Source organism: Varanus komodoensis, unplaced genomic scaffold, assembly GCF_004798865.1.
Source record: "Varanus komodoensis strain SLA01 unplaced genomic scaffold, ASM479886v1 scaffold3, whole genome shotgun sequence".
NCBI classification, from domain to species: domain Eukaryota; kingdom Metazoa; phylum Chordata; class Lepidosauria; order Squamata; family Varanidae; genus Varanus; species Varanus komodoensis.
The window spans coordinates 18,399,101-18,411,669 of NW_025335761.1; the positions used below are offsets into that span (position 1 = coordinate 18,399,101).

The 12,569-nt window shown below is 39.7% G+C and overlaps 1 protein-coding gene across 4 annotated transcripts in view; it reads left to right on the forward strand.

The window, feature by feature from the left end:
• The window catches only part of UBR1 (ubiquitin protein ligase E3 component n-recognin 1), an 86,610-nt gene that overhangs the window by 60,397 nt on the left and 13,644 nt on the right, over positions 1 to 12,569 (forward strand). For 2 of the 4 annotated variants that reach the window (XM_044437272.1, XM_044437273.1), the window contains exons 29-37: positions 871 to 1,082; positions 2,181 to 2,386; positions 2,868 to 2,961; positions 3,617 to 3,769; positions 5,355 to 5,452; positions 6,847 to 6,940; positions 8,206 to 8,354; positions 9,213 to 9,268; positions 12,455 to 12,551. In XM_044437272.1, coding sequence (XP_044293207.1) covers positions 871 to 1,082; positions 2,181 to 2,386; positions 2,868 to 2,961; positions 3,617 to 3,769; positions 5,355 to 5,452; positions 6,847 to 6,940; positions 8,206 to 8,354; positions 9,213 to 9,268; positions 12,455 to 12,551 — 1,159 coding nt within the window. Of the gene's footprint in view, positions 1 to 870; positions 1,083 to 2,180; positions 2,387 to 2,867; positions 2,962 to 3,616; positions 3,770 to 5,354; positions 5,453 to 6,846; positions 6,941 to 8,205; positions 8,355 to 9,145; positions 9,269 to 12,454; positions 12,552 to 12,569 lie in introns of those variants that run through there. The other 2 variants (XM_044437274.1, XM_044437276.1) reach the window with 2 other exon arrangements.

Here is a 12,569-nt window from a genome sequence, read left to right on the forward strand (position 1 = left end):
TTAAAATAATTCTGTACTTCACAAGTTTCCATCCATCCATTTGTTCTTCCATTCGTATGCTTTGCTGGTAGATCCCTCTGCAAGCAGTTTATATGGAGCAACTAACAAAAGATCCTTATTATGGCCCTCTCTTTGTGGTAAATAAGTGCTCATACTTTATGCCTCTTTATGCCAGTTGCTAGGGAGCACAGGCAGGATGCTGCTACTGCACTTGTGTCCTACTTGGGCTTCCCTGCGTCAGCTGGATGGCCACTGTGATTAGAGGCGCCTTGCTGTAATCCAGCTAAATTCCCTTGCAAGAAAACATGGGCACGTGGACCTTCACTTTAGGCTCAAGGAACAGCATTTTGGAATCTACACTTCACCAGCCTAAAATGTATTATGTGCATTCTACAGACATTGCACTAATGCAACACTGCAGGTAGAGTGGGCCCAGTCTGTTTGCCTTTGCCAAGCAGATTGTGGGAGCTTTGTTTAGAGCATGGGTGAGCAGAAGTTAGGTCTCCAAATATTTTAGACTTCAACTCTCTCATAATGGTTAAGAATGCTGGGGGTTGAGGTCCAAAGCATCTGGAGATCTACATGCTGCTCACTCTGGATTAAAGGAAAGTAGACCTTCATTCTTCTGCTAGGCCTGTGATAACAACATATGTGCTTAAAATGTGTCAGTAAGTGAGAAGAGTGTTCATGTGCTAAACAAAGTTTAACAAAACATGTTAAAGGCTCTGGGATTTGGAGATGGATCAGTGCCCAGCAATATTATATGGACAAGCATGTAGGATCTCTGTAAGCATTCGTGCAGTCCTACTCACTTATTATAGAAAGGAGATAATTCTTGATTTATTTGGTTGTCCTTTTGTTAATAAATAGGCTGCCTGTTCTTTTCTGCCGCTAAATAAGATGCAAGGAATTCAGGACAAGGAGAAGGCTGAGAGGAAGAGGAAGGCAGAAGCAGCCAGGCTACATCGTCAGAAAATTATGGCACAGATGTCTGCTTTGCAGAAGAATTTCATTGAAACTCACAAGCTCTTATATGAAAATACACAAGAAACACCAGGAAGAGATGATATGGAAGACGAGAGGTAGGAAGAGAGCATATCCAATAATACATTTTGACTAGCTTTTGGCAATGCAAAATAGTCCTAAACAATATAAACAGCCATTCAGTGGATTGTGGTGTTGACTCCTGTGGATTCAGGACAACATCCCTGATTATAATGAACATAATGCACTTATTCAGTGTCTGAGTAAATGCGAAGTATTATAAACCTGAAGCTGAAACCGTTGTGCTAGTTGGTTGGTAAGTTTGTTTTGGAGAATAAAACAATGGGATTATAGCTCCTACAAGAAGTATTCAGAAGTATTCAGCAGGCTGAATCCGCCATTTTACAAGCAGATTTGCACATGCACAGTGGGAGTTTACCTTTTCCTTCTTCCTCCTGAATGCCCCTTCCCCCAGTCTCCTCTGTAGAATAGTTGGATATATGCAGAGCATCTGGGGCACATGGGAAGTGATTTCAGAGGAGAAATTGAATTTTCACTTTATCGAGAGAGATCATTTCTCCCAGTGAAAGGATACCACAAGATACAACTCCATTTTTGTTACCCTCCTATAACTCTTCCTCAGTTGCACAGATCCAAATCAAAGCTATGAAACATTTTTTATGGATTTTTGTGGCCTCTTTTGTGCTTGATAAACATTGTGCATTTATCTGAACATACAATTTTCCCTGAAAGATTGAATTTGCTCTCATGAGGGCAGAAAGGATTCACTTTTCCTTGCAAGTAGTAGAGTGATATTTGGATCATGCTTGCTCCCTGTGTGCCTTCAGGTGCAATTCCACTGGCAAAATGGCAGGTGAACAGAATCTTGGCACTTTTATTTCTGAGTACATTTTTTAAAAAAATCAACCATCAATGTTAATTTTTCATTGCAGAACTTATTAAAATGCTAATAACTTTCTGTCGACTACTGCACTGGCCTATTTCTTTCCAAATTAATTTTGCTCAGTTGCATGACAGCTATGTTCAGGCTCAGCTTTGGTAACAGTTCCAGCTGAAGAGAAAAGCAATTTATGTATCATTTTTAAACCATATTTGATTTTTTTTCAGTATAAACTGCAAATAGTTTTTGTTATTCGACTGTTACCTGTTTAACTTGACTCTTTCTGTCTTTATAGCAATCTTCCAGTTATAGATTATACAAGAATTGCTTTGGGGCCGAAGCGAGGACCCTCTGTTGCAGAAAAAGAAATGCTGACATGTATCCTATGTCAGGAAGAACAGGAAGCGAGGCTAGAACATGCTGCCATGGTTTTATCTGCCTGTGTTCAGAAATCCACTGCCTTAACCCAGCATAGGGGAAAAATCCTTGAACTTTCAGGAGGTAGGTATCTCCTTTGTCCAGGTCATCTGCTTGCAAATCGTTTTAAATGTCATTTTGGAACTGCTTTTCTCAGATCAAGTTACAACATGACATTTCATGTTTAAGACATCTGAAAGGAAAGTCATAGATAATAACACAACTAGTAACCCTCTGGCAAACTTATGGTAAGAGTGGCATTTCCAAAATCTGGAGTGGATGCAGGGCATGGAGGCTACAGGGAGGAGGGACATAGCTTAAAATCCTACAGCATGTTCTGCTGAAAGGAAGCTTCTGTCAGCAGAGAGCAACTAGTTGGATTCTACCCATGCAGCTTAGAGAAATAGTGCAATATTGGACAGTCCACTTCTCAGTTTAAATAAGATTAAGGAATGTTTGTGGTTCCCTGGCAAATTTAGGTTCCTAATTTACTAGAACAGATTTTGTGTAACAAATGCTCAACATAGATGAAATTATATAATAATTAATCATTTTTTCTTAATAGATAAAATAGATCCTCTTTTCATGAACCCTGACTTGTCATGCGGAACTCACACTGGAAGCTGTGGTCATGTGATGCATGCATCCTGCTGGCAGAAGTAAGCAGACATATTTTGTTATCTGCTTTATCTGTAGTTGTTTCCCAAGCTACATCTTCCAGGGTACCTAAGGATATGTATATGTTTGCATGTGTATATACTAGGGTATGTGTACTGTTGCAGAACCACAAAGGAAAATGCAAACAAAATCAATTACCTACTAATTTAGGACACACTAATATGCATAAAAAAGGAATAACAGCCTGTTGAAACATTCGGGTAGATAGGGATTTATTAAATATAAAGTTTTAATAAAGTTTCTGTTTCTTCCTGATTACTGCATAGAGGAAACTTCTAGCAATCTGGGCTGTAGTGCATTTATTTGAATGTGTCTTATTCCTATCCTTCCTACTGGAATGGATTGATTGGAATGTATCCTAATTTTCTCACTGCTTCTGGTTCTAACTCTGTTGCTGGTTGTTTCCCACAATCCCCTGTTGTTCATTAAAGAAATACAATACAATTTTGCTATGACTGGTGCAGTCCTGGCCATTGTCCCCTCTTTTCCGTTTAGGTGCAGGCACAGAATTTAAGTATAAACCAAGCATAAATGTCAAAATAGTCTGGCATGGAAAATAATGAAATGGGTATCAAAACTATCTTTTTTATGTTGTTGTAGAAGCCTTTCTCTTGATTGTTCATTTGAATATTGCAGATACTTTGAAGCCATTCAGCTAAACTCTCGGCAACATCATCATGTTGAACAGGTTTTCGACTTAGAGAATGGAGAATACCTCTGCCCACTTTGCAAATCTCTGTGCAACACTGTAATACCTATTATTCCATTGCAAACACACAAAATAAACAGGTATGGTAGTGCATTTAATGTCTCTTGTATTTTGGTGTGATTGCATATATGTACATATATACATATGTATACTGCATATGTTGCATATATGGGGAAAGAATATGAATCTCCCCTGTTTTTCTATTTATTTTATACCAATAATGATATGTAAGAATATCCATTCAAATATCTTGTTGAACTTGTAAGGAAACAACAATTCTGGGCACCTAGAACAAATTTGATAGGATCAGCTCATACTTAAACAACCGCTCTCAGCACTCTTGGATGAAATGGGTGTATTTCACTTGGGGTTCAGGCTGGGTTTTGGTACATAAACAGCTTTGGTACAATGACCTGTGCCAGAAGATCGAGAGAAGGTGTGACCCTGTTGGTACTTCTAGATCTCTCAGTGGCTCTTGATACCATTCATTTGTTGATGACAAGCAACTCTGTCTCTCCTTTTCATCTTCAGCAGGTGAGGTTGTGAATGTGCTAAACCAGTGCCTATCTGTGAACAATGGACTGCATGAGGACTAACAAACTTAAGCTCAGTCCAGAAAAGACTGAGATGCTGTTGGTGGGCAGTTCCTCTGATGAGCCGAAGGATGCCCAAACTGTTCTGATGGAACAAGTTCATAGCTTGGGCATGCTTCTTTATCCATCTTTGTCACTTGAGATCCAAGTGGCCTCAGGTCATGGAGTGCCTTCTATCAGCTTTGGCCGGTGGCTCAGCTACACCTCCATCTGGACAGGCATAGCCTGGCATCAGGAATCTATGTTCTGATATCTCTAAAAGAGATCATTGCAGTGTGTGCTGTGTGGAGCTGCTCTTGAAGACAGTTTGGAAACTGCAGCTTGTAAAAAAATGCAGCAGCCAGATTAATAACTGGGACCAGATTGTCTGAACGCCAGTTCTGGCCCACATGCATTAGCTGCCTATATACTTCTGGACCTGATTCAAGATGCTATTTTAACCTGTGAAACTTTACATGGCTTGAGACTACAATACACAGATCACAGAATGCTTCTCCCAAAAACAACAACATACTCAGTTATTACAGTCTTTTCTGAGGCCTTCCTCCAAATGCTGCCTTCAAGGGAGGTTCATTTGGTGGAAACAAGGAGCAGGGCCTTATCTGTGCTAGCCCCCAGATTAATGAATGATCTCCCCACTGAAGTCTTCCTAGAGCCAACTTTACTATTTTTCCAATGCTAGGTTAAGACTACCCTCTTGACCAAAGCAGCTGCCATCTTCAAGTAGCCCATTGGGGTGGGGGATATTGCCAGCTGTTTCTCCTTTCTTTAGGAGGCCTAGCAGCATGGACTGGTTTTACTTGCTTTATTGTTGGTATTTTATGTTTTAAATATAACTTTATTATGTTTTTTACTGCTCTGTTTGTATTTTTTTAACTGTTGTTCACTGCCCAGAGAATTTTGGCTATTGGGGGTGGGGATGTGTAGAAATAGAATAAACAAAATTGTAAAGAACAACTGACTGTTTAAATGGTTTGTTGCATAAGGCATGAACATCCTCATAGGCTGAACTCTAAGGATTAGATTTTTGGTTATGCTTGTGAAAACTGTCATTACCCTTTTGTATTGTCAGTGAGGATGCAGACATGGTGGCTCAGCTTCTGTCTTTGAAAAAATGGATAGAAATTGTTATTGCCCGGATCTCAGGTTTTAACAAGAAGAACATTGAAGGTTTGTATATCTTATTCAGAACTTGACATGTGGGAAGAAGGTTTTAAGAGGCGAGCCTGCTGAATCTGTAAAGTGTTAGTAGAGCTTTATTATCAGATGGCCTTACTGATATCTTCTAAAGCTGCTAAAGGATGGCAGCACCATTGCACACCTTCCTTGGTGTCTGCAAAGGTTTTCTGCCTTTCCTGATCATTTTTAAAAGATATTTTATTTTTTAGTACAATTCTAGAAAATTGATACCTGAAAAGCAGCTGACCTTGTGCCCCCCTCTTTCCCCTTGCCCAGAATGCCTCTTTGCACACTTCTGAAGAAAAAAAGGGTAGGGGAGCTGCAAGCTGAAGCTTTTCTGCTTACAGCTGGTCAGACCAGAAGGAGCGGGAGGGCATTGCTTAGGATAAGTTTATGGAAATGGGGAGGAAAGAGAAAAACCAACAGGGGAAGGAGAGGAAGAAGAGGGTGAGTTAAGAAAATAAGTGGGAAGGAAGCCAAAGAGGAGTAATCTTCAGAGAAGTGGAAAGAGGGATGTATTTGTGTGATTGATGAATGGTTCTGGGGGGCGGGGGCTGGGGGGAGGTTAAGTCTGTTGGTGGGTTCTATGCGTTTTATGTATATGCATTTGGGAGTTATTTTCCAATTTTGGACCCATTTGGGAGAATTATAGTAATTTATTTAGAGGTGATATGTAATAATTAGCTTGCCTAGCAAGAAAACTAAGTTCAAAGAAAGCATATTCCTCTTCTAAGCTCATAAACTGCCTTTCTATTAAGTGGGTGTATTGTTGCAGAAGTAATTTTTGTAGTCACTCTGTGATGTTGCTCAAAACTCTTTTATTAAACATTCAAAAGCACTCATAAGCCAAAAAGGTTGGGACCCTATTCAAAAGTTATGCTTCTTAAAGTGGAACTTAACCTCCCCTAAGGAGTGTGAAGAATCGCAAAAGGAGGAGTTATCCCTACCATACAGTTTGAATGGCTTATGTTTTATTTATTGTGTTTCTTTTTAATACTGAAGTGTAGTGCAGATTTTTCTTTTGTATTTTGCATTATATTTGGGTATTTGGCCATGTAGTTAGATATTGGCACCTCCTCTCTTATGCTAGGTTGACTTCCCCTGAAGAACTTTTGCTAAATTGGTCATGAATTGGAATGGCTTTGTGGTTGTTTCTGTACTTAAAGGGAACAAACATGCTGTTCAAAAATTAATCTGTATGCATATGGATATGTATCTATTCTTCTGCATTTGATCCCTAATTTTCCAAAAGAGGTTGCTTTGTAAGAATTATTAAACTGTGTGGTGATTGTTCATTTCAAATTCCTTTACTGTAAAACAAATCATTGTACTTCATTTAATAGAGCTACATCATACTCATTTATTAATTTCTTTTTTAAATCAAGAAACAAAACAAATCGCTTCATCTCTCCTTGATAAAGAAATGGAAGATGCCTCATCTGATTTTCATTCTATTCTTAGCTTTGGAGTTCAGCCATTGTAAGTGTTGAGAGTCTCTTTTCTCCTTGTTTTAGATGAAACTGGCATGTATACATTGGACAGTTTTGTTTGGTGAAGTAAAAATGATGGGGAGATAATTTTGATCTGTGATAAGGTCATATTGTTGATTGAAGTTTTGCATCTGGGAAAGCTCCCTTTGAGTTCCACTGAGTACACATGCCAAGGGAAAAAGATAACTTATGATATTTCATCATTTATGAAATGAATGAATTAATAGAACATTTTTCAATTCCCATGTTGAAGTTTATATGCATTTGGCCAGTTTTGATCATTAGCTCTCATTTTGTTTGGCAGACTAAAAACAAAAAAGCAGGGACCTTTTCATGGATGTCTGTAGGGGACCATCCACACAGATGAGTCATAAACCTCAGATTCCCAGCTTTAATTTAAAGAAAATAGCAAATCTCTAGCTGTGTAGCCACTATTCTGTGCATTTATCTTGTAAGAAACTGGCCTGCTTCCTGGAAATAAAGGAAGAGAGTTTGCAGACTGGGAGCCAAGCTCATAGGATCAATGAGGACCCCTTGTGGATTATATCAGGCCTGTTAGTCAGAGGTTCCCCAGGCCTGCTATACAGTGTTTGCAAGTATTTCTAAAACTATTCTAGAACATGGGGACACCTTTCCTGACAAGTCATGTAAAGTTGTCAATATTATAATAAAAACAGTTACTCCAAAAATATCGTGTAAATTCTTTAGACAGCTGTAGTGTTTCTCCCCTTTCTTTTTCTTTTATGTTCTTTCTAGTAAAATGTTGTTGAAGTTCATGATACGTACCTCTCTTGCATCTAGCACACTTCTGCATTAGTCTTGTTAGATTCCCAAGATTCCCTGCTAGTATGTGTAGGCTTCTAAATTTTAGAGACTGCAATAAGCAAGGCACAAAGAAAATAAACAGATGTATTCTATGGGTTTGCACTATGTTCAAAAATTAAAATCATAGACCACTGTGCAGCTTCCTCACCACTTACCCCAGAAAATTCCTGCAGAGGCCCATGAAATGGAAAGCTGAGAAGAGATTGCTATACCAATGGGCAAAAACATGTGGTTGAAAAGCTCTTAGCATTTCAAGCCTATTATCAAGGATTGCTGATATATAATGGCAATTCACAATGTTTCTATATTGGAATAAACATAAATATGACTGTGTAGTTATTCTTACAACCTATCACATGAACTTTTCTCTACTGTCACTGGTTCACAGTCTTGAACCACGGTTCATGGTTTTCCTTGCTCCTTTCTCAGAGTGAAGTATTCTAATAGCATCAAGGAGATGGTGGTTCTCTTTGCTACTGCGATCTACAGAATTGGATTAAAAGTTGCTCCTAGTGAAACTGATCCACGCATTCCTATGATGACTTGGAGCACATGTGCTTTTACTATCCAGTGTTTAGGTAAGCTAAAAGTAGAATTTTATAAACAAATTGGATTTTAGTTTCTGTTATAACCACTCCACCAGGAGCTTTATGTTTGAAAAGCTAGAAGTGTATTTTCTGAAAGTCTGGCATTAGTAATCTATGCTCCGATAATCTCTAAAATAGATTGTTATGGTGTGTGCTGTGTGGAGCTGCTCTTGAAGACAGTTTGGAAGTTGCAGCTTGTGAAAAATGCAGCAGCCAGACTAATAACTGCAACCAGATAGTTATAGCATACAAGACCGATTCTGACCTGCTTCTCTGGCTGCCTTCATGCTTCTGAGCCCAATTCAAGGAGCCTGTGAAGCCCTATACAGTTTGGGACTACAATACCCAATGATCAAGATCTGGGACCTGCCTGCAACTGCCACAGCCAAGGGAAGCTTAGTTGGTAGCAACAAGGAGAGCCTTTTCAGTGTTGGCCCCCCAGTTATGGAGTGAACTACCCATTGAGACCAGCTTGGCGCTAATCTTACTCTCTTTTTGGCACCAAGTTTATACTGCTCTCTATTGTAGGGCATTCAGTTAGTTTACTGAGGCTCTGCTAGTTGTCCCAGTCCAAGATTTACCTTGTTTAAATTATTAGGACTTTTACGTGTGTTTTAAATTTGGTTTTAAACTCTGTATGACAACCTTTTAATGATGTTTTATAATGTGGCATATGTTATATTGTGTTTTTACAATGCAGCAACTGAAAATTAAATATTTCCTGAATATACCTTTTTAAAATATTGGAATGACATAGTGGTCTAATTCTTGAATTTCTGTAGAAATTGAAATGGATACAGTTCTGACTGCTTTTGAAGTAAATGACTCACTGCAAACTTTTTTTTAAAGAAAATCTTCTAGAAGATGAGCGCAAGCCTTTATTTGGTTCTCTGCAAAATAGACAGGTATGAATTAACAAAACAAATGTTGATATAAACAGTTGACATAGTTATACCAAATATATTAGCATCACCATAAGAGAGTCTCTGGGAGAGATCCTCTTAATGACTTTTCATGTTATGATACAACGAACCACTCCTAAAGAGTTCTTGGATGGATTTGCATTTCATGGTAATCCACCCTGCTGATAAACCATGGTGGGTTGGCTGTTGCCCAAGCAACCAACAGTTTGTTCAGTAGGCAGAAGATTGGGTTGCCTGTGGGATATTGACCCCCCTCCCCCAGTCTTTCCACAAGTATCCCAGGGGACCCCATGGCAGGACAGATTTGTTTGCCCCTTGGACCTCACTATGATCACAAGGTCTTTTTAATTCATGGTAGCTTTTTCCCTTATAAAAAATGCCCATTGGTCTGCCAAAATCTTATTTTAAAAAGGAGCCTGAAATTTGACAGGCAGCTGTCAAAACTCCTTACCCCTGAAAATGGGATGGGATGCACTTTTACACTTTCCTGGGCAGATGAATGTAGAAGACCCCAAGGAGAGTCAGAACAAAAAAGAAAAAGATAAGGATCTTACCACAAAGAGGCTATAAGCCCCTTTCTCATAATTTGATTTCACAATTATGGCAGAGAATATCCAGCCTCTAAGTGTGAAGAGATGGGGCCCAGCACTAAGATGTTACAGTCTTCTCAGACAGCTTCTTCTGATTCTGAGGAGGCGGCAGAAGTAGGCAGTTGACTTGGCAGTTTCAAGGTGTACACCTGTCTGTCTTTGAAAAAGGAAGGGGAATTTTGAGAGCTTTGGCTGTGTGGAGGAAATGTAGAAGGCGTTTGATGACATAGTCAGGAGGTGACAGGGGAAATGAGTGGCAGCAATTGTGAAGTGTCTGGTGTTCCCACCATCTAGCTTTCAAGCAGCAAGAGTCACCTTGAGGGTGGAGTCAGAAGCTTTTTTAAAAGAGAGGGATGGGGAGGAAGTTTCAGTTTTGAATCAACTCTTTGCATAAGTGGATGCATCTCCCACATCTTGAGGAGGATGCTACTTCGATTTAAACTGTTTTGTAAGCTTTTAAGTGTTTCCAAAGTCTTATCTGAGTCGGCCAGAGAGGAAAAGAGGGAGGGAGAGACCTGCTCACAACAAAGTTATTGTCATATAACCCCAGTCCTCTATCAGCTCCATTGGCTTCCCATCGAAGTCCAGGCTCAATTCAAGGTGCTGGTTATTACCTAAAGCCCTAAACAGCTTGGGACCAGGATACCTAAAGGAACACCTTTTTCTCTATTTGCCCTCCCGCCCCCTGAGATCGGCAACAGAAGCCCTCCTCCGGGAACCCTCTGTGAAAGACGTTAGGAGACAGAGTACCCAGAGGATGGCCTTCTCTGCAGTGGCGCCCCGACTATGGAATGCGCTCCCCAGAGAGGTCCACCTGGTGCCATCATTATATGTTTTTCAGCGCCAGGTCAAGACCTTTTTATTTAATCAATATTTTAATACGTTTTAAAAGGAACTGGATTTTATTGTTTATATTTTATTAATTTGCAGCCAGAATGGATTTGTCAATTTATCTATTTTATTTTGTTCTATGTTGTAAGCCATCCAGAGATGCAAGTAATGGATGGCATACAAATTTGTAAATAAATAAAAATAAATAAAGTGTCACCTTTAGGCACTTGTAGGGTGGGTGGGTGGTACTGGCTCTGGCCTGAGTGAACATGGCAAGAGCATGAAAGGTTTTTTATTGATCTTGTCCAGTGACTCACTAGCCACTTCCTAGTACCTGTGATGGGATCAGTTACCTTGGTCAGAATAAAATGACGAACAAAGAATAAGCTGTGAGTTATCATTGTGATTTGTTGCTTACAAACAAGCCACGCTGCAGGAAAAGGTTTTGGTTCACACAAAAACCCACTATGGTTTCTCATTAATGATGCACTGCCATGTTTGTTGCCAAGTAGTAACTGCTTGTACACGGTGCTCTGCCTCTGGGGCTTTCCTCTGATTGTCAACTCTGAGGGAGGCTTGGATGGTTACACCAAGGGAGAGGGCTTTCTTTGTGGTGGCCCTACCATCTATGGAACAACCTCCCCATTGTGGTTCACCTGGTGGTAACCCTGTCATCTTTTGGGCACAGGTTAAGACAGCCCTGTTTGCTGAGGCATTTAAAGATTTACTTGGGTACCCAGGGACATGAGGGGATTACCTAATTTAAGTATTTTAAATGGTCATATTTGCTCTGTTTTAGAGTCATAGCAAACTGGAAGCTATGGAGTTAGCTCACAGAATGCTAGTCCAGGTGGAACTGTGAGCAAAGCAGTCTTTTCCTTTAAAAAAAAAAACCTAGCCACTTCCAGTTACTTGAGGCAGTGAAACAGAAGCTGAAAGCTCATCTCTGTGGGATGCTGTAGCTGTAGTCCTTGGTAGGATGCTGCCTCATACTGAGTCATATCTTTAGCCCCATCTAACTCCATATCATTGACTCCAGCTACTAGTGGCTTTCCAGGCATTTTTCCAGCCCTCCCTGGAGATGCCAGGGATTGAACTTGGGCCTTGCATGCAATGCATGTGCTCTGCCATTGATCCATGTCCCCTTTTGTTTTGATTAGGAGATAAATGACCACCAAGCATTCCCTCCAAGTCAACTCCGAAAAACTATTATTCTATGTGAGAGTGTTGTGTGGTGATCTTGTGTTTTTAAGGAGCATGTGTACACATTCTGCTTGAATATTATAAAACAAAACTAAAAATATGTAGGTTTGACTGCAGAGTTGAATGAGAGCTTTATTTAATTATCATATCTTTGGACTTCAGCTACCTCAACCAGAAATTACTGTGATCACCTACTAAAACAAAATTGTTTTGAAACTTGGGGTGTATGCTATTCCAGAGTGAAATGGAAAAATCCCCATGTGTATATGAAAGTACAGGACATTTTAAAAATAATTGTTAAGTTTGTGGCCTGCACGCTTATTTTCTCAGCTGTCATTTGATTTGTTTTAAATGCAGGGTTGTAGTTAAGGAGTTAGCAATCCAAATGCCAACCTCTTTAGTTTGATCCTTTTCTTACTTGTTGCCTATCTATAGTCCAGCATGTCATCATCAGCCACAAGAAACTGGGTTTGGAGGGCATTGGAGAAGGATTGTTACAACCCTTTTAATTAAACATTTCTCCTACTTTTCCTTCCACTTGTAGCACAGTGGTCTTAAAGCTCTGGTGCAGTTTGCAGCTGCTCAGAGGACTACACTACCACAAAGCCTGATTCAGCAACATCTTGTACGTCTCCTAGGAGGTAATACATTTTTTTTCC